This window comes from Lissotriton vulgaris, chromosome 2_1, assembly GCF_964263255.1.
Source record: "Lissotriton vulgaris chromosome 2_1, aLisVul1.2, whole genome shotgun sequence".
In the NCBI taxonomy this organism is placed as follows: Eukaryota; Metazoa; Chordata; class Amphibia; order Caudata; family Salamandridae; genus Lissotriton; species Lissotriton vulgaris.
In genome coordinates, this window is record NC_141687.1 from 825965222 (window position 1) to 825984766 (window position 19545).

Below are 19545 nucleotides of genomic sequence, written 5' to 3' on the forward strand. Positions count from 1 at the left end.
GAACCCTGTTTGAATTGTAGAAAACGGTATTTTAATATGGGCTCAAAAGAGACCTCGGCGTTGCGCCATTCCTGTTTCTGCTCAGACCTCCCTGCCACCTAGTCCAGGCCCTGCTTTGCACTTTTTTCCAGAGTGAATGTATTTTGTACTTTGTAGTTATGTATTTTCCCTAACACGGCTAATTGTCCCCGTTCGCGGTTCCACTGCCGGTGACTGCCAGCACGAGTGAGGCGTTGCCTCTTGGGTGGAGTGTGGAGTCGAGGGGTCTGGAAATAGCGCCTCGTTCCGACAGAATGCCCCTCTTTGTCCCCCTCAGAAGGGGCCCGCCTTGCTGAATTCCACTCGCCTGACACACCTGGATGAGTCACTGAACATTCCCACAATGTCGCAGCCAGGAGGGCTCCGCGCGCCAACGTCAACACTCGGTGGGCTCTGCGCACCGCCAGGCCTGTGGGAAATGAAGTCACGGCATTTCTAAGCAGCTTTATTTTAATATCCAACCGTCATTGCGAGCCACACCTTTCTTCCAGGGCAACTCCTGGAGAAATGTGCTCCTGAAAGGTATACAGTTCCGCCCACCACCCACCTAAGGCTCGGGGCCATGACCATTCGCGTGCCCTTGGCGGCGTCCATGTAGAACGCACACTCTGTTCTGGCTGGCGACAGGCCACACGAGCTCGTAGTCCATTATATTCTGTCAAAGCCGAGTCCCTGAAACATCTGTCCGCTCTGTGTGGTCAGGGCAGCTTGCATCTGTGGGCATGGATGAACCATGCTGCTCAATGCAGTAATACCAGCAAGCAGTGACACACATATAGGAATACAGGCACAGATGTAAAAATGCCCCCAGGATGGGAAAAAAGCCTCTAAAATATGGAACAATGTATGCAGGAATATAGGTTTTTATAAGTGTAGGCGTTAACATTGCGCTGTGCACAGCAGGCTTGAGGCGATATGAACAGGTCATTAGAAGTGTGGGCTATAGGTGTGTAGGTGTTAACGTGGCACGAGTGACGTACTGTAGGGATTATGGACATGGCGTGAGCAACATACTGTAGGCCAGGGTATATGAACGCATATTTGTAGCTGTAAAAACGCAGCTGGTGCTGAGCACAGAATACTGAAAGCTATGAGCTTATGCAGGATATAAACAGGAGACGTGCAGGGGTTAACATGGCGCGGATCACAACACCCGTGAGGGTGCATTCTGATGCATGTGGTTACAGTAGGCCTCAAAACCTAATCAAATATCCTCAGCCATGGAACGTTCTGGAACACCAGCTGTTGATGATTGTTAGGGGCGGAGGGTAGCCATAAAGAGAAATTGAAGTTTTATTCTCTGCACTGGATGCCCCCTGAGCACATATCAGCCGGGGGGCAAGTCATACCTTTTGACAGGGTGCTGTGCACGTGCACCGGAGGCGTGTGAACATATGTCTGTAGCACTGTGAACTACACAAGTGCAGACCTTTACATGGTGCAGAGCACAGCATCCTCCAGGGCAGTGCTTTAAATGGGCCAGTACTGTCCGGTATGGAGTACCGGCACTTTTTTATTTTGAGGAGGAGAGTACCGGCACTTCTCAGGAGAAATGCAATACCAGGGACATGAACCTATGTCAGCAGTAAGGCATGAAAGTGTAGGAGTTAATCGGATACTGTGCACAGTAAAGGGAAGAGTAGGGACATATATCTGCAGCATTAGAAATGAGAGAAGTGTAGGTCTAACGGGGTGCAGAGCACAGCATCCTGTGTGGGAAATGAACACATAACATAGGAACGTAAACAAGAAAAGTCTATGATTTCAAATCATAAGGAACATGAAGGCCCATCTCTGGGAATATGTCTTGGAAGTGCAGGTGGCGAGCACAGCAGAGTGTAGGTGACGTCAACAAGTAGCTGAAATGAAATCCTCTGTTCAGCAGCGAGAGTTACCATGGGGCTGAGGAGGGTTCAGATGAGACATGACACAAAATGGATAGGAATCTAGACCCCAGGAGTGAGGTTGTTAGGATGGTGCCAGGGCGGCACAGACGGCATCTGTGACCATTACGAGTGGCCTGCAACAAACACCTGCTGTTTCCCTTCCCCCACATTTACTGTCATTAGGGGTCATGAGGGGATAATAGAGATTATGGATTCTGGGGGGGGGGGGGAACATGCCGAAATTTGACTTACTGTGTCAACCCGAACTCATCATAATTCTGATGTGCCTGGTAACTCTTGCTGCTGGGCACTTAAGAAAGAATGGGCCATTTATAATGAGGGCCTTGGAGATGAGGGCATCAGGCAGTGTTGAGATCAGCCTATGGGACATCAAACGCAGCTGCGCTCAGCCTACGGGATATCAAACGCTGTAGAGATCAGCCTATGGGACATTAAACACCATCTGTAGAAATCCAGGGTATACAAAGTATGTATAGCAGGGTTCTGAGTCAGAATCTCACTAAAGACGCTGAATGCTAAGAGCTGACATCGTAATGCTTACAGCACTCTATGGAATATGAATTATGTTTGCAAATATGCACTTATGGGAGCATGCAGTAACCTGGTTCTAAGCCTATCTCTTTGGCTTGCAGTAACAGCTATGGGAATTTAGGTGATAAACGTGCAAGTACTAGGCAGCATTGTTCTACCAACAAATGGGGAAGGTGATGCCATATGCAGTCAAGCTGTTCAGGGATATAGATGCTACAGTGAGGTTATAAACACAGGAGACGTATAAGAAGAAATAGAGCTTTTCTGGGCATGGCCTGCTCTCAGGGCGCTTAAAACAGGAGATAAGACATATGTTATATCTATACAAACATATGGGACTGAAGGTCATCGCGTTGATGCTTCCTATAATATGATTGATATATATATATATATATATATATATATATATATATATATATATATATATATATATATATATATATATATATATATATATATATATATATATATATATATATATATATATATATATATATATATACTGCATGGGCTTTTACTTCCCCATCATACAATAGATATATATATATATATTGTATGATGGGGAAGTAAAAGTCCGTGCAGTGCCAAAACAAGGCTTCTTCCTGCGCAATCCCTCCCCTGCTGACCAGCTGTTTGTGTTTAGTTCAATATCCGCTATCCTCTTTAGACTTCATTTGATTTCCCTGTTTACATCTTTATTTCCTGGACTCCTCCTCACACAAGCTTTTAGTTCTGCAGCTGTGGCCACATGTGGCAGGCAGTACAAATCAATCTTGTGTCAGGGACCGAAACCTTCTCCCAAAGCTGAGACAGCTCATTTCCTGTAGGCCCTCAGTGGATACATATTGAGGTTGGTGCTGAAAAGACTCAGGTCTGCATAAGCATTCCGGGATCTTTTCCCCGCTCCCATTCCCTGTCCTAAGCTTCCTCAAAGGCCTCTAAGCCGAGGCTAATATTCCAGTGTTTTTAAGCGAGTGCTCACGAGTGTGCAGTGTGTCTCATGGCTGGTGGCCCTCAGTGTGAAGTGTGCCAGGCACGAGCAGTCACAGGGGGTCCCAAAAACGAAAAACAAACAGATACTTAACCTGGGAATTTGCTTGGACTTGCTTATTGTTTTTTGAGTTATGAGGTAAGAGTCTGTTTATATGCTAAAGTGCTTTTACTAAAGGAGTGAGGGCCTTAGATGGCCCTCATCCTTTCGCACTGCTTGAGGTTGAGCGTTCTTTATCTGTGCTGAAAACCCATCGCTACTCCCGATTGCTCCTCATGGCAGGAGGTAGGAATGGCAGAGAGTCACAACCCATCTGAAACCTTATGGCACCTACAGTCTGGGGAGTGTTCTAGATATTTCTTTGTATAGATGAACTGATGGGTGGGGAGGGTGCATGCTTCCTAGAGCCTCTAAAAACTGGTGATGAATATCGGCCTTTTTCAAAGAATGAGGCAGCCTGTCGTAACCTAGGTGTCAAGGTATTCAAACCAGAAAGTTGAGAAAGTGCCATCTAAATCTCTGTTTACATAACATAACATTGCAGGCTTCCACTTGGTTGTCAAAGCTCTCCTCATCTTTCTTGAACGAGGAGGCCTGCCTGGACCATCCACATTGCCTACACACGGTGTTCTGATGTTTTTCCATCTCTGGGGGGTTTGTCTATAGGATTTGTGCCTATACCTTTTTCTTGTTTGAGATAAGGTATAGAATTGTCACTTTTTTGGCACTGGTGTGAGGTGTGTTGCGCCAGTCCTCAGCGCAGGATGTAGGAGGAACTCTCTGAGGTCTCTGCAGTCTTGTAGGTACCGCTCACCCAATCTCGGAGGAGGAAGAACCCAACTTTCTCTTTAGTTTGTAAGACCTTGGAGGTGTTTCAGAGTCTTCCTGGGGTAGTATATTTGAGGCTGACGAGCTGTCAATGACATCTTAAGTCTCGAAGAAGTATGGGCCGTGCTCACAATATTTAGATCTGTCTTGATACGGAATTTTAGTTATAGATGAGGAGAAATGAAGACCAGAAGTAACTCCAGTTGTGATGATACACTATTTCTACAGTGCTAAGTATAAGGATTTGATAATCATGGCCATACCCAAGTTCATCTCTGTCATTCTCTGATAGAGTGATATGAGAAGTCATTCTATAGTTAATAAAGCTTTATTAAAAAAAAGAGAAGTCATTCTATAGCACTTTCGATGTATATGCAATATAGATAATGCTTTGTTTGTCCACTTTCTAAGGAATCACAAACCTTAGAGCTTGTCGCCATCAGGAAAGCTTCTAAAAACCTTCATTAGATACCAGTGTAGTTAATTGTGCTCAAAGAAATAATGAAACTCCCTAGTTCACCTTCGAAGAATCTGTAACAACTTAGAGGAATGCTAAGTAGTTGAACCAATGTAGGTCATTGAAAACACAATAGATACAATTGTGGCTTAGTGTCACATTGAACACTAAATGCTCAACAATAATTAAACTTTCAGCAAACAGAACAAACAGAAGTACTCGAGGTTTTAACTTAAGGGCTCATGCCAAGAGAGGTGCATATTATACAAATATCATGAGAACCGTCTTTTTCTAACAAAATATCCAATATCCCTGTGCAATACACTTTCCTGTGTTCATTCTGTCTCTTTGCTTTGCAGGGTGAAGCTGGCCTTCCTGGAGACCAAGGGCGAGATGGACCTTTAGGAGCTTCTGGAGATCCAGTAAGTAACAAGGTTGCGTGCCTAGACAACCCAACCTTGCTCTTGATTGTGTGTCACACTGCAGCAATTTAGAGACTTGAGTAGGAGGACCCACTCGTACTACGTAAACTCACATCTCCAATTTTACCTTCACCTATGTTTGCATCATTTGAGGTAGACGAGTAAGCTTAGTCTTTGACGGCAGCATGTGGACAAGCCACAATATGTGTGCGTTTCTGTTGTATCCCCAGTGAAATGTACAGTGACTGGCTTTTTAAGGGAGAGTATTACTGGGTTGTTGTGTGGAACTTATCCCATCCCCACTGGTGCAGCTCAATAGTTTTACATGTTTTTTCACAGTCTTAATAGCATGCCAAAAACCATCATACATGGAATCCCTATTACCTAGCAAGTATTAGTCAACCACTACAGGCCAAGGAAGACTTAACCACCATTTTGAACATAGACCAAACTATTCACTGACACTTGTGTTTGATCAATGCAGCGTAGACAGGCAAAATTATTCATTCATTATAAAGGGCTACAACTAGCAACTACTGCATCATCAGGACTGAAGGTCTCCCGAACTCGTGAGGCAACGAGACATGCATGATGGACTGTGGTCACTTCCTTTTGCTCTGGAATTTGAAGAACATAAACTGCATTATTAAATATGCTGAGGTCTCAGGAATTTCCTCTTTGACGTATTTCCTCGTGCATATCACTGGTACTGATACATTAGGAAACTCATGTGGACAATCTTTTTCTTAGATGAAACCCCAGTTAACTACCATTGGTCATATTAAAAGCTGCAATCTTGAAGACATCGTTTTTGCTCTGGGATTCTGTTCATTTTGACCTGGAATCCCTCTTACGGATCAATTTGGGGCAGATGTATCAAGATACCTTTTTGCGATTCTCAAATAGCGATTTTTTGAGAATCGCTATTTGAGAATCGCAAATGGTATGTAACAAAAAAATCGCAATTTTTTAGCGATTTCTTGATATTCCTTAATTGCGAATTTGCAAATTGCGAATTCGCAATTAAGAAATACTTTCCCATTCATTTCTATGGGCCAGGATTCCCATAGGAAGAAATGGGAAGTTATTCTCAATTTGCGATTCACAAATTGCTAATCGCAAATTGAAAATAATTTCCAGGGTGCAGGTGTGTCCAAAGGACACTCTGCTGCACCCCTGAAATTTACATGTGTGTGCATATGGCGCACATACATGCCCTAAGGGCATGTATGTGCGCCACATGGCACCTTTACAAATGCCAAAAAGTGCATTTGTAAAAGAAATCGCAAATTACCACCAACTACAAGTTGGTGGTAATTTGTGAATTCTTAATTGGAATTCGCACAACTTGGGTGCTTCATACATAGCATTTAAGGAATCGCAATTTGCGATTCCTTAAATGCTGACGCAAAATTAAGGAATCGCAAATTTTGCGATTCCTTAAATTTGCGATGCGATTTCCATGATACATCGCATTTTCCGTTTTTTCTCGCACACGCTGCTTTTTTGCGGATCGCAGCGCTTGCGAGAAAAAAACCGGATGTTACATCTTCCCCAATGTTTTTTTTTACATGTTGAGGCCCGGGGTGCTTCATCTGGCCTGGAATCAATGGTGTACAACGCTGGTCTGTATAGATGATGATTCATTGAGGCCTTCCTCTCGCTTTCAATTCCACAATGTATCATGGACCACCATGCTGTGACCCTGAGGTCTCTCCCTTGGGTCTGGCACCCCCTGTTTATTGTGAAGCTCAGCACAGACTCTGTAACAAGAGTCACTCCACCCTTGCCCCACTCTCCACCAGACATTATTGTTCTCTCCAGTGCGGCACATTAACCACATCTGCTTTTTTGTAGCGTGGGCTTGTACGACTGAGAAGTTGCTGAACTTGGAAGAGTTATGAATTTTCTTGGCCCATGCAATAATCGAGGGAAAGTTTACAATTGTATCCACAAGCCTCACCGAAGGAACTGCCAGATACTTTTACTCTCCGAGGGGGGTTTGTAACAGAGTTTATATAGAAATGTATCAGAGAGAACAGTCAGAGACAGTGTAAGGAGAAACAACTGAGAAACCCCAAGGAATGAAACAAGAGGGGGGGGGGGGCTTGAAGACAGGCAGATAGAGTGGGAGAGACAACGCGAGCGAAAGTAGGGTAGACGTGATTAAGGAAGAAAGAGCGATAGGCCTAAACAGAGAAACAGAGAGAGAGAGAGAGAGGGAGAGAGAGAGAGAGCAGAAACACACTTTAGCCCCAGCTGTAAATTGTAACTCATGTAAAAAAAGACTAGTCATTTAAATGTAATAGTGGCAGAAGCAGGCACAGAATGGTCTGTTGAAATGAGTTCCACCCACTAGCTACAGCAGCATGATGCCATCGTAAAACAATTGGACTTATTTGATATTTCTAGGATCAGTGGCCCCCTTTTACTGGTTGTGCCCTTGGTGGCGCCGTGGTACCTCCCTATTGGCGTTTTAGTGTTACCCTTACGCAGATAATTAAATTCTCAGAGCACCAGGCTTCGGTTATGTGATGAATGCATGGTGTGTAGTTTCTCTCCCCATCAATCTCTCCCCTTTATTTTTTTCCCACCTAATCTCAGCCTCTCACTCCTTCCTAGTTTTTCTTCTCCAGCTTCCCTCCTTCCCCCTCCTCCCTCTTCCCCCTTTTTGTCCCAGCCCCCGTGTGCGCCCCCTCACTGCCTCGCCCACTTCCTCTTCCTTCTACATTATATTTCTGCTCTCCAGGAAAGAGACTGCATCATGTAGACTCACAGAGAGCCACCAATCACAGGCCTCTTCTGGTGCCCCCTCCAGGGGGCTCCAATGGAGGAGCACGAAGAGAGTGAGGACTGGGCATGGACGGGTCTACCCAAGACCCCCATTTCTCTTCCAGTGGCATTTCTCCGAAGTCACTTTCAAAAGGGTTTATAAGGGGGAGGTGTTGTATGCAGCGCATTGCAGACCTGCTACAAAGCTTATTGTATCTCACGCGTTCAGAGCTTTTCAGAGCTAAAACTTAGATCTCAGGAAGCACTTCGATTTGTGGTGTGTTCCATAAAAAAAGGTCAATAACTTTATTTCAATAAATATTTATACTTCCACTATTTCCCTGTCACTATGTTGTGGGCTACTCTACCATAAATGGGTGACGCTGTGGTATGTCACTTCAGCTCTCCCGTATATGAGGGTTTGAGGAGATCTCAAGATGGAATTAAAAATCTTCAAAATAACCTATAATCCAAAAGTCCATCCAATCTTAACGTCTTCCTCATCCTCTGTGTAACCATTCTCCTGCTCACTGGCATGTCAGAGTCACAATGCTTTATCAAGGGATGAACGTTTACAGATCTCTGCCAGTTGTAAGAAAGAGGAAGCATTATCAGTTCATCTTCAAAGAGGAAAATTCTATTTATAAATAAACAAAGCAACATCACACAGAAGCCACGATGAAAATCCTAGACAGAAGGAATACAATAATACATTTTACAATTGTAGTTTTAAGCCTTTTGCAAATATGGTGCAACAAACAAGTACAAACCTCTCTATTCAATCAGGGGGCATATGTAAGAAACACATTTTAAGTCGCAAACGCTGTTTTTTGCGATTCGCAGCGTTTGCGACTTAAAAAATTCGCAGAACGCAATGTATGAGCAAAATCGCATCGCAATATTAAGGAATTGCAAATTTTGCGATTTCTTAATTTTGCGTAAGCATTTAAGGAATCGCAAATTGCGATTCTTTAGCAGAAAAGGAGATCTAAATCTTAGGGAACGAATAAAGAAATATGGTGAGATCAAGACTAAGAGGAAAATTGTGCTTCTTCTGTAAGTAGTCAATGAACAAAGCAACGCACATTGAAATAAAGTTACATACTCTGCCATGTCCTGTAATCTCTGCAGTTTTATTATTGAGGGTTTGAGGAGCTTGGAGGAACCCTTGACATAATCAATGTTGGATAAATAATGCCCCTAGTGACTTAGACATATTTTTCAAGCACAATAAATGGAAGGCTTTTCTCTGGTATACTCCTGAGTATAAAACAGGAGGATCAGATGCTGTTTTTTGGCATACAGACACGCGTGCAGTAGTACATTTGAGCTGATGGTTACCGGTGGGGCTCACCGGCACTCATTTTGGAGGACTAGCAAATACTTTTCCTCATCAGTCTTTGACCCAGATCAAACTAAGACAGAAAACCCCAAAAGGAGGAGGAGGAGGAGAAAAGGAGAAAGCAGGGATGAATGGAACATGTAAGACTGAAAAAAGTAGGCAGGAATTGCCTGGTGGTGGAAGAAAGTGGTATGAGTTGGAATTCATTATATGCATCTTTGGTATTTAGCAATCTTGACATTCGTCAGCACCAGCTGCAGGCTTCTGATAAAAACTTTCGGCCCTGACACATGTGATTTCCCAAAGCAGCTAGCCAGCTTCTCTGTCAGACTAAGAGGACTCCTCCAAAATCTTTTTTTACCCATCTTTTCCCATTAAGCTTTAGAAAGTTACTTGCCATGCAGTCCAGGATGACAAGATGTAACTCGCCCAAACATTTAATGGTATCTGATGATCTTATGATCACATCTCAGCAAGGGTGTGATGAGGCTGATTGGTCCTTGATCCATGTCCACTAAGATGTGTCCAGAGAGCTTTTTCTACATATAAATGGATGTCCTAGAGTGGTGTGTGTATGTGTCTGTGTGTCAGCCTTACCTTGGTCTGTGCATGCGCATGCTATCCTGGTGTGTGCAGAGTAGTGCTGTGAATATCAGGGGTGTGAGTGACCTGCAGAGTTTAATGAAATAACTTCACACAAACATAGGAGAGGAGCGCTCTTAGTTGCATTATGCATCTGAGGTATATTTCTGCCGCAGGTAACCTCTCTCGCACGGAATAACACACAAGTTTAATCTTCTGCAATATTTGATTCTAATTCGCAGGGCGAACTTGGGCCAAATGGACCAAAGGGATACAGAGGTGATGAAGGACCTGCTGGACCCGAGGTGAGTAATAGCATGACTTTACATATATGGAGTTCCATACAAGTACCTGTCTGCCCATCCAGTTGTTGATAATTTAATGTATTTATTTATTCACTTACTAATTTTGTCATTCAGTTATTTATGCTTGCACAGACCACTGCAGAGGTGCACTGAGCTGGGCACACAAAGGGAACCTATAACCCTACCCGAGAAACAGCCCCCTCCGATCTGTCTATCTAAGATGTATGTGCTGACTGTACTGACTAACTAAACCTTCTGTATAGTGCATCAGCAGGCCTACAGGCTTCCTTATTTCAACAGTGTGATGTGGCTGTGTCTCTATGCATCTCTTCTCATTGACCTAGTCTGACATTGGGGCCCCTGCGACCCCTATGATAGTGCACTATTCAGAGTTCTGGAGAGCAACACTGGGCCCAGTGATGATTGATCACACTGCAGAGGTGGCTGGCAATTCGGGGGTGTTAAGCTAGTGCTGTATATGGAGGTGGAATACATAAGTGCAGGCATTTGGGAGATGCTGTCACTCAGCTCTGCTATCTTCTGCAAATCAAACCAGTTCCAAAGCACACCCCAAGCTCAAGTTGTTTGGAGGAACCAGCCCTTACATTTACAGAAAAAAATACATGTTTCTACTGTGACCTCCTAGACCAGTCACCTGGACAGTTAATTACAGTGAAATGTCCAGGTAACACCTGCCATTTATTTTAGAATTACTCCAATTCCAAGCTGGGAAGGTGTAGGTGACACATTTGACAGTGGGCTCACACTAAAATCCCCGCCTTCCTAATTTCCTTCTCTGAGAGTTTGATTGGTAACCTAGAGACCCGTAAAATTTGTCAGGAACTTTGATTCCCAAACTTTCTTCTCTTTGTCCCATCACTGGTCAAGGACAAGGAGTTTATTTAAAACTCTTTTGTGTCCTGCCCCTCAAGTTGATTTTCGATTAAGCTCTCATACAACGGGTCCTGTTTTCAGCCATCTGAAACATGGTATCTCAGATTATGTGTGGTCCATCACTGCCAATGTTTATGAGTGACCCACACAACATCTGGGCTCAAATGGAATCCACCACTGACCAGGATTGCCTTGCTAGTTTACTGCCATTGTGCCACACCACAGTTTAGTTCTGTAGTATGGGATTCATTCAGCGGTCAGGGGGTGGTGGCCAGTTAGTGATCTAATCCTGTTACTTTAGATCCATTCAGTCTTCAGGATGCAGTAAAAAGCAGTATTTTGTATTCTCTATTTTAAGAATCGCCCTATTGTGGAAACGTTATGTATGACCAAGTTGTCATGTTCTGGGATCTGATGCTTTCTCCACGTTGCTCTTTTTCAAATGAGTAAAACTGCAGCAGCATCCTTGACCCTTTATCAGGAAGTACATTAGTCTTCCTCATAGTGAGATTTTTCAGGATCTCCTATCCAAGACTTCCAGCTCTTTGCACAAGTATTGGGCAATGTCGGGTATTGATTTAAGAGCCGCTCACGCCCATCTCTAATACACTGGGTCCTAGTCCTGAGTACATCAAGGTCTCAGATTGTTTCAGGCCAGCAACTGACCTTAGTCAGGAGTGACATAGACCTCTTGTGTTCTTGAGATGAATCTGCCACTGAAGGGGAATTATTGTGTTGATAGAAAACTTTCCATGTGCTTTCTGTGTCATTGAATCACACTGAACTCTAGAGATTGCTCATAAAGTAAAAAAAGAAAAAAACGTCTATAATAAAAAACAATGGATCCGATTTAAATGTTGGCTGAGAGGAAACGCCATCACTCCTGCCAACATTATGGCCTGCCCGCTCAATTTTGGTTTGTGTGGACCACTGTCTGAAGTCGGCGGAGACTACCCTGTCTCTGCCATGGTCAAACTTCTCTGACGGCCCGATAAAGTAAGTGCCATCAGAGATTTGGCTATATCTCTGTCCAGCAAATTAGATGGTCGGACAAAGAACTCACCACCAGGAAAAAACTGCGAGTGTGGTGCACTGAAAAGTGCTTACTGTCCCACTCAATATGGGAGGAATCTCTAATGGCAAGTGAGAGGCATTTTATTTTTTACTTAAACAAAAACTGCTTTGGGATTTTCTTTTTGAAAATTAAAAAACTGTAACTTCGCCGGAAATCTTTGTCATGTTTGATGGAGTGATCTGGCAACGTCACAATGCTTTGGCAGGAACTGCCTTGACAATGATGCTTGTAAATGCCTGAAATGTCCGCTGGGCTGACGAACATCTCATAATTTGGCTAGCGTGGACTCTGTAAGGGCAAAGGAATAATACACACTGTCATCCTGAAGGAGTTTAATCTGTTCATCAAATCATAAACCAGGCCCAATGTTTGCACTCCTAATTTGTCTTCACATTCATTTGAGACAAATACACAAAATTAATCTCACTTAATGAATGACTGGACACAATCAAAGTGTTTAGTGATGAAGGAAGCAAACGTACATCCCTCTTCTGCTCTGTTTTAACTAATGATTGTTTTTGTTGCTCTTTCTTCCTAGGGTGGCAAAGGACCCAGAGGCCCCAAGGGGCTCCCAGGAGACAATGGCCCAATGGGTGAAAGGGTGAGTAAAACTCTCACTTCAAAGACTCGTTAAATTTCTTCCAGTGTGTATTTTGAGGAAGGGGGATTACTGGGAACATAGCAAAGTAATCACAAAGTATACACCCATAGCAGCAAACCTCAGAGTCTGATCATTCGGATTAGGAAATACCTGCAGGCCTCGATGTGGTTAAGGACATCATGGGCTAGGCGCAAGTGGTGCATATATTGCCTCCTGGCTGACCAATGAGCTAAGCATCTGCTTATATTGAGATTGCTTGTCTAAGAGGAGGGCACTCTGGATGGTTGATTGTCAGGTGATTTGAGGTTTTTGTGGTGACTGGCCCATTAAATGATTTTAATTGATCAATTTGTAGTAAAATGGTTAGTCTAGGTTGGATGAGTTTATTGCTTTATCTGCAAGATTGGTTTTGTTTCTTGGATAGATAACATAATTGGGTATATTAAATGATTGGACAGATGGGTTTGCTGTCTTCTTGCTACTTCGTATATTAATTGGCTAGGATGTGGTAGGAACTGGTTGGGCATTTGCTTGAGTTAATATTTGACTTAGGTGGGTAATGTGTGGTTGAGAGGTGCATCGACAATTAACTAAAAAATCTAACTGGTTAAATGTATGAGTGAGTTATTAGGTTTTTTGATAGGTACCCTTGCTGAAAGGTTAGTGTAGTGTGTGTTTATTGAGTATACGTTTGAGCAATTGGTAAGTGGATTGTTCATTAAGTCATTTAATGTAACATAGATCCTCTTTAAATGTGTTTTGGGTTGAATCATTGCCAGCTACTAGATTGACCAGTAGCACGAGTGATGAAAGTTATAATAATAGTACAATACTATTAATAACCATAATGATAACAATTATATTAGCTCGAATTTATATTGTGCTCGGTGCATCAGGTGTGAAGTTTCTGAGTGCTGTAAATAACAGGTCATGATATAATTAACTTTAGTGGCTGGTTAGTCGTTTGAAATAGGGTGCCTTTGCTGCATGACATTGTTTGGTTTGATTGTGTAACATAATCTGTTTGCCGTCTAGATATATGAGGTGCTATTTGCTTGACTGGCTAGTTGTCTAGCTAAGATGGATGGATTCTCGTTAGTCAATACTGATGATTGTCTGGTTAGTTGGCTGGTTTTTGGATCCCTTGGTTGGTTGTTGGGTTTGTTGATTGAACAGTTCTATGGTATTATTGCTGGGTCTTAGCAGGTGATGATTGGTTGATGAATTATGTTGTGCGGGTTGAACATGTCGCTGATTTATTTATTGCTTGGCTAATACTGGTAGGTTGGTTGGTCTACACTTTCTCTAGTTACTATTTGGTTGGAACTGTTGGTTTGTTGCTTGGTTAACTGATTTGTTGGTTTGGTTTAGTTATTTTGTAATTGGTTAGTTGGTTGGTTAAATAATGCTTATTGGTTAGCATTAGAAGTTTGACGGGATGTTTAATTGGTATGTTGATGTCCCCTGGTTGATGCTGGTTGGTTTATCTTCGCTGTATTTTGGCTTGTCCTTTTGGATTGGCTGATTTCTTGATATTGTTTATTTCTTCCTGTTAGGGTGATGATGGTGAACCAGGAACTGGCACTGAGGGATTTCCAGGATTTCAGGTGAGTTTGAAGATTACGCTTCATTTAATTGTACTTTAAAATGAATCACACTGGCTTCATGCTGCTGACCTAAGTCTTTCTCGTTCCTTTTCTCACCTTTCAGGGATATCCAGGAGCCAGAGGAGACCCTGGGTCCAAAGTAAGTCTATTTGTCTTCATAGTCAGAGTTGCAAAGGAGCTGGTCCCGCCTGAACATAATTTAGAGTAGAAACACTTTTTAATAGGTTTTTAATTTGCACAACATACATTCCACAATGACAAGAAAAAGGCAAATTGTCTCTTCCCACTGCGAGAGAGGACCCTTCATTTTGGGAGAAGACATATAAATAGATGGATCGTGTCTTTATAGTGCATAGCTACCAACAGAGAATGCTAAACACTGGCTCTTCCCCAGGATTCTCTTTCCGGTTTAGTCAAAATACAAAATAATAATATACAATCACCAGAAGAAAGTGCTGTAGGAATCACAGGCAAGGAAGAGAAATACCAACAGGTAGGAAGTACTGTTGCAACATCCGGAACGTGAAATCGCAGCAGAGGGAAAGTGCAACAGATTGCAGTGAAAACTGTACATCTGGGGGTGCACATCAAATAGGGAAATCTGCATCTTCAAAACATGAAAGAAGAGAAAAACCTACGTCAAGGAAGGAAATCCACAACTGCTAGGGAGGGAAAACACAACAGCTGTGGACGGTATGTGAAATGAGCAACAAAAATAAGAAGCAACACAGAGATTGAAGTACTATACCTATGGAAGTAAGCAACTACGGCAAGGGTGGGGATCGACAACAGCTGGAGATGAGAGCAGCTTAAGCTAAGGAAGAAATTGGTAACAGATCAACAGCAAACTCAGAATACCTATTGAGCGAAGTCAAAATATCTATGGAGAGAAGTACTGAAATCAAAAGAAAGAAGTAACAAAAACCTGGGGGAATTCATGGGAACTAGAGAGGCACATTTCAGCAGTCAGTGTAAGAGGGGATTACAATGTATCAAAGGGTGTGATTGGCAGAACTTAACTGACAGAGATGTGTATTAAATTGCCACAATTGTCCAATCTATTTCAGGGTCCTAAAGGTTACCCTGGCCCCAAGGGAGATGAAGGGGAACCCGGTGATACAGGAGATGATGTAAGTTACTAACAGCTCTTTTACAAATAATGTTGAAAAGATACCTTTGTACTCACTGTTGTATAATTTTGTCTGCATGCTTTCTAGATGCATTTTGTGAGACAGAATAAAGTCAGGGAGTAGGGAAGAAATGCAGGACCATCGTGTATCATGTGAAGAAAGCAGTGAACAATGTCTGCTCCCCTGGCAGTGGGCTGTAGTGTCATTATGCACTGGCCCCTCCTCCATGCAGAGCCCTTTTACTGTATCACTGATCCCCATTAATAGACACAGGGCGGTGACACTGTATATTGGCACCAAAGTCTTATGTTTGGCAAAGAGAGGCTATCTAACCATACATACTTGACCTTTACACAAGCATCCCTCAAGATTGACATCCGCATCACAACACCATTTCATCACGACACGGCTACAAAGCTGAAGATCTGGCAGACCAGGCTCTTAACACAATCATTCCACCAAGAACCAATAGCATCTGCTAATTAAAGCATACAACACCATTTGAGACACAACACGGCTCCAAAGCCAAAAAGCTGATATAGCCATGTTCCTGCTGTAGCTAGCTTCCATGTCTCTCATAGACATTGAAAACACACTGATCAGACCCCTTCACGTGTAACACAAAGTCAAAGACATATCCCTGGCAAATGGCAACCCTAATAATACAACTCAGTTCAGACTCACCTACCTCACACAGCTCAACTGCATGCACCTGTGCATCCACAAAAGTGCATGACCATTCAGAAGGCACTTCGCATCAAACTGCTCACCACACCTCTGCCATCCATCACTGTTAGTGCCAACTTAAATCTCGAGTCAAACCATTTACCACTCTTGCACACAACAGAACACCAAAGGCATATCACTGTTAAATTCTTAACATCACAACTCACCACTTCTGTTTGGGCGTGGGACAAACACTTGCTTGTTCAGTACCAGGGTTTGACCCTTTCACACAGTTCAGAAGCACATGCTGGGATTGCTAAAAATTAAGTGGTGGAGGAAGGGAACATATATATCTGTATTAAAAAAAAACAATATATATCTACCTACCCTACTCAGAGCCTTGAAGACTCTGTCCTCTAAGAAGTGCATGCGGGTGTAGTCCATGGTGGGTGGTTATTGTGACCAGTGCTTATCTAGTGCAAACCAGGTGGATGTGATTCAGGCTGATAATAAGGAAGGGACAGAGGGTAAATCCAGTATGTCACACTTAGTAGGTGGGTGTGGCACTGGCCTAGTGAGGGATAATGGTACTCTCATCCACCTCCAACCCTAAATCTTCAACAGACAGCTTCTTGTGATGGGTGTAGCACTGGCACACATTTGTTCACAAATCACCATATAACTGGCTTACAAAACTGACGAAAAAGTTCTGCAGCAGATATTCTCTTATAATCAGTTACAAAGTGAAAGATATGTATTATGTTGCAAACAATGCTTTCTGACCTTGAATCCAGGGGCCGAGGCTCTTTGGTAAACAATAAGGATTTCCAGGATGTCTCCTATGAGACATGCAACATTCATAGAGGATACGATCTGAATATGGCCATATGCAACAATTCTTCATATAAGAGCCCGATAGCCCTGTGGAAGGAATAAAGGGCCTTGAATGAAGGCTGGAGGGGTTGAGGCTTGAGATCTGCCTCGGCTAAGCTGGTGCTAGTTCCCAGATGAAGGCGAACCTCCTGGGGCGGTAGGGGTTTTGTGGTGGGTGCTTCTAAAGCCTGGAACAAACTCCCCCTCATCATTAAATCCATGCCAAATGTGTTGACTTTCAGGAAAGCCCTGAAAGCCTGGCTTTTTAGGTCCTGTTGAACCGGCCTTCTAGGGTTTCACTCTCACTGCGGTCCTTTCAGCCACAAAACCCGTTAACAGGAAGTCTTTCAGACTCTACAGGGCTGTGAATATGTGCAACAATATTAGCTCAGAAATGGCATCATGAATAATGCAAAAGAGGGCAATTAATAGGGTAAAAGAAGGAAATGTTTCTTTACCGAAAACATATAACTTACCATTTGCACGGAGTATATCACCGATTGAATTATGTCTTGTAATTTAAATAATAGCTCTGATTGTGCTGATAGTGGTACTCATTTTATTGATTTCAAGGATCTGCAAGACACTGTGCCCTATCGTTATATAAATCTATGACCTTACCACTGTACACATGCAGCGCATAAAGAGGTTATCACAACAGAGTTGGGTGTGCAGAACTGAAAACAATATTCAAAAGTAGGGTATTCCTACACGCTCACTCAATGAGATCCCCTAGGAAATGGAGGAAAGGGAAACACTGAGCACCTTGTAAAGTCTGTAGTGGTGCAGTAGATATGAAAATCAGATGAGATGGCCTGGCAGTGTTTGCCTGCTGTGGTTATGCCTCACAGTGAGTATGTCAGTGAGTGGTGTATTTGTTAAGGGTTTACTTGAACATTAATTCAGATAACTCAGCAGACACTATAGCTCCTTAAATGTTTCTGCCCTGGTTATGTTTGGATGGATAGTCCTCTGCAGAGCTCTAGAGAACGTACTTCTCTGTGTTATGCTGAACTTCTGGCAAGCCACTGGAAATTTGTTGTAGGTTTTCTTGATCTCTACCACAGTGAACATTACAATCATGTGTCCACCACAAGCCTCCCTGTTTATATGAATGGAGACCCTAGAGTTTGGCTCTGAGGTCAAGGGGCATGGACAGTACACCTTTCTTTTACAGAGAGTGTCTACTACTCATGCTACCACAGTTGTGGTAGACTGGGAGTGGTGGCCGCATTAATCTATACTCAGGGGCATCTGCACCTCTGTACCCCTTAGAAGGAATTGCCAACCAGCTCCCTCCTGGTAAAGCCTGCGTGGTATCCCTTACCTGAGTTCATTTTGGGTCTGTCATATCTGGGATATCAGTTTTGAGGGCAAGTAGCTCAACTGGTTTAGCCATTGTGTTTAATGTGAGCCAAGCTGGTATATGTTCTGCTGGACTTCCAGCTTCGCGTGCCCCTCACTCCTCCTTGTAGAAGCCTGAATATCTACGTTCAGCTTAGGCTCTTTTTGCGCGGTTAATGCCCTCTCTTTCTGCTGGGTTGTGGTCAGGGCCGCCTCATCTGGAATTGCATAAAATTGCTCTCTTGAGATTGGGCCAGGTAGGTTTCAAGAGACCAGGGAGAAGAGCAGAAGGCCCTCTTCACTCACTCGTCACACAGTGAACATACAGGAAAACTCTACACTGCGACAGTGAGCTCTGTGGTACAGGTGCTGTTAGTGTCTTCTGAGGACATCAAGGTGGACTGACACCATGGCTAGCCACTTCCCTCCTATAACTAGACCAGTTGCTTCTGGACTGGTGGGAGTGTGATTCCAGTAACTGTACAAAGAGACCACGCACCCTCAACCAGGCCCATGGCACCACCAAAGCAGTGTCCTCACCAAGGAAGGGTGGGCACATCTGTTGCTTTGGGTGGTGCAACAGTGTATGGACCAGGAACATTTAATTTCATATCAACTGCTGAAGCCACATTACTGCAATGCAGGTATTAATGTCATTGCTCTATCATTGAAGAGTAACCTAATGCAATGTGGTCTATAAAATGCAATGCTAACTGTTCTGTATAGTGCTTGGCAGCAAGACACAATAATACTGTTTGTGTTCCAGATGGTCCTGAAGAATTTTGGCTTTCAATGTGTATCTTAGTTTTATGGGTATCATATTTTGTTGTGTGTATAGAAGTTGTTTTTCTTTTATAAATTAAAGCACCCACTGGATATTGATCTTATTAGCAGGCATCACCTTGCAAACTGTATTCTGAATGTCTAACCCACCTCACCTTCTTGAGTAAGCTTGTGAGAGTCAAGTGCTGGAGAGGGGCACTTGATTTTCCAGTCTGCGGACCAGTAGTACTGTTGACCAAGAACTTCAGTGGGGAACAGCACCAATTGATGCAAATGGAGCCCAGTAACCCCTGACTGCAGTGGTGCCTTAGAACACCGGTTGTCACACTGGAATTCTGAATTGTGAGAGAGAAACAGTTGGATAGGCTTGAATGCACTTACTCCATACAGTTTGAT

At 43.2% G+C, this 19545-nt stretch overlaps 1 protein-coding gene across 1 annotated transcript in view; it reads left to right on the forward strand.

The window, feature by feature from the left end:
• Nucleotides 1-19545, forward strand: part of COL6A1 (collagen type VI alpha 1 chain) — a 91945-nt gene that overhangs the window by 52308 nt on the left and 20092 nt on the right. Inside the window, exons 21-26 of the mRNA XM_086956235.1 lie at nucleotides 5113-5175; nucleotides 10114-10176; nucleotides 12684-12746; nucleotides 14303-14353; nucleotides 14457-14492; nucleotides 15421-15483. Coding sequence (XP_086812361.1) covers nucleotides 5113-5175; nucleotides 10114-10176; nucleotides 12684-12746; nucleotides 14303-14353; nucleotides 14457-14492; nucleotides 15421-15483 — 339 coding nt within the window. The remainder of the gene's footprint in view (nucleotides 1-5112; nucleotides 5176-10113; nucleotides 10177-12683; nucleotides 12747-14302; nucleotides 14354-14456; nucleotides 14493-15420; nucleotides 15484-19545) is intronic.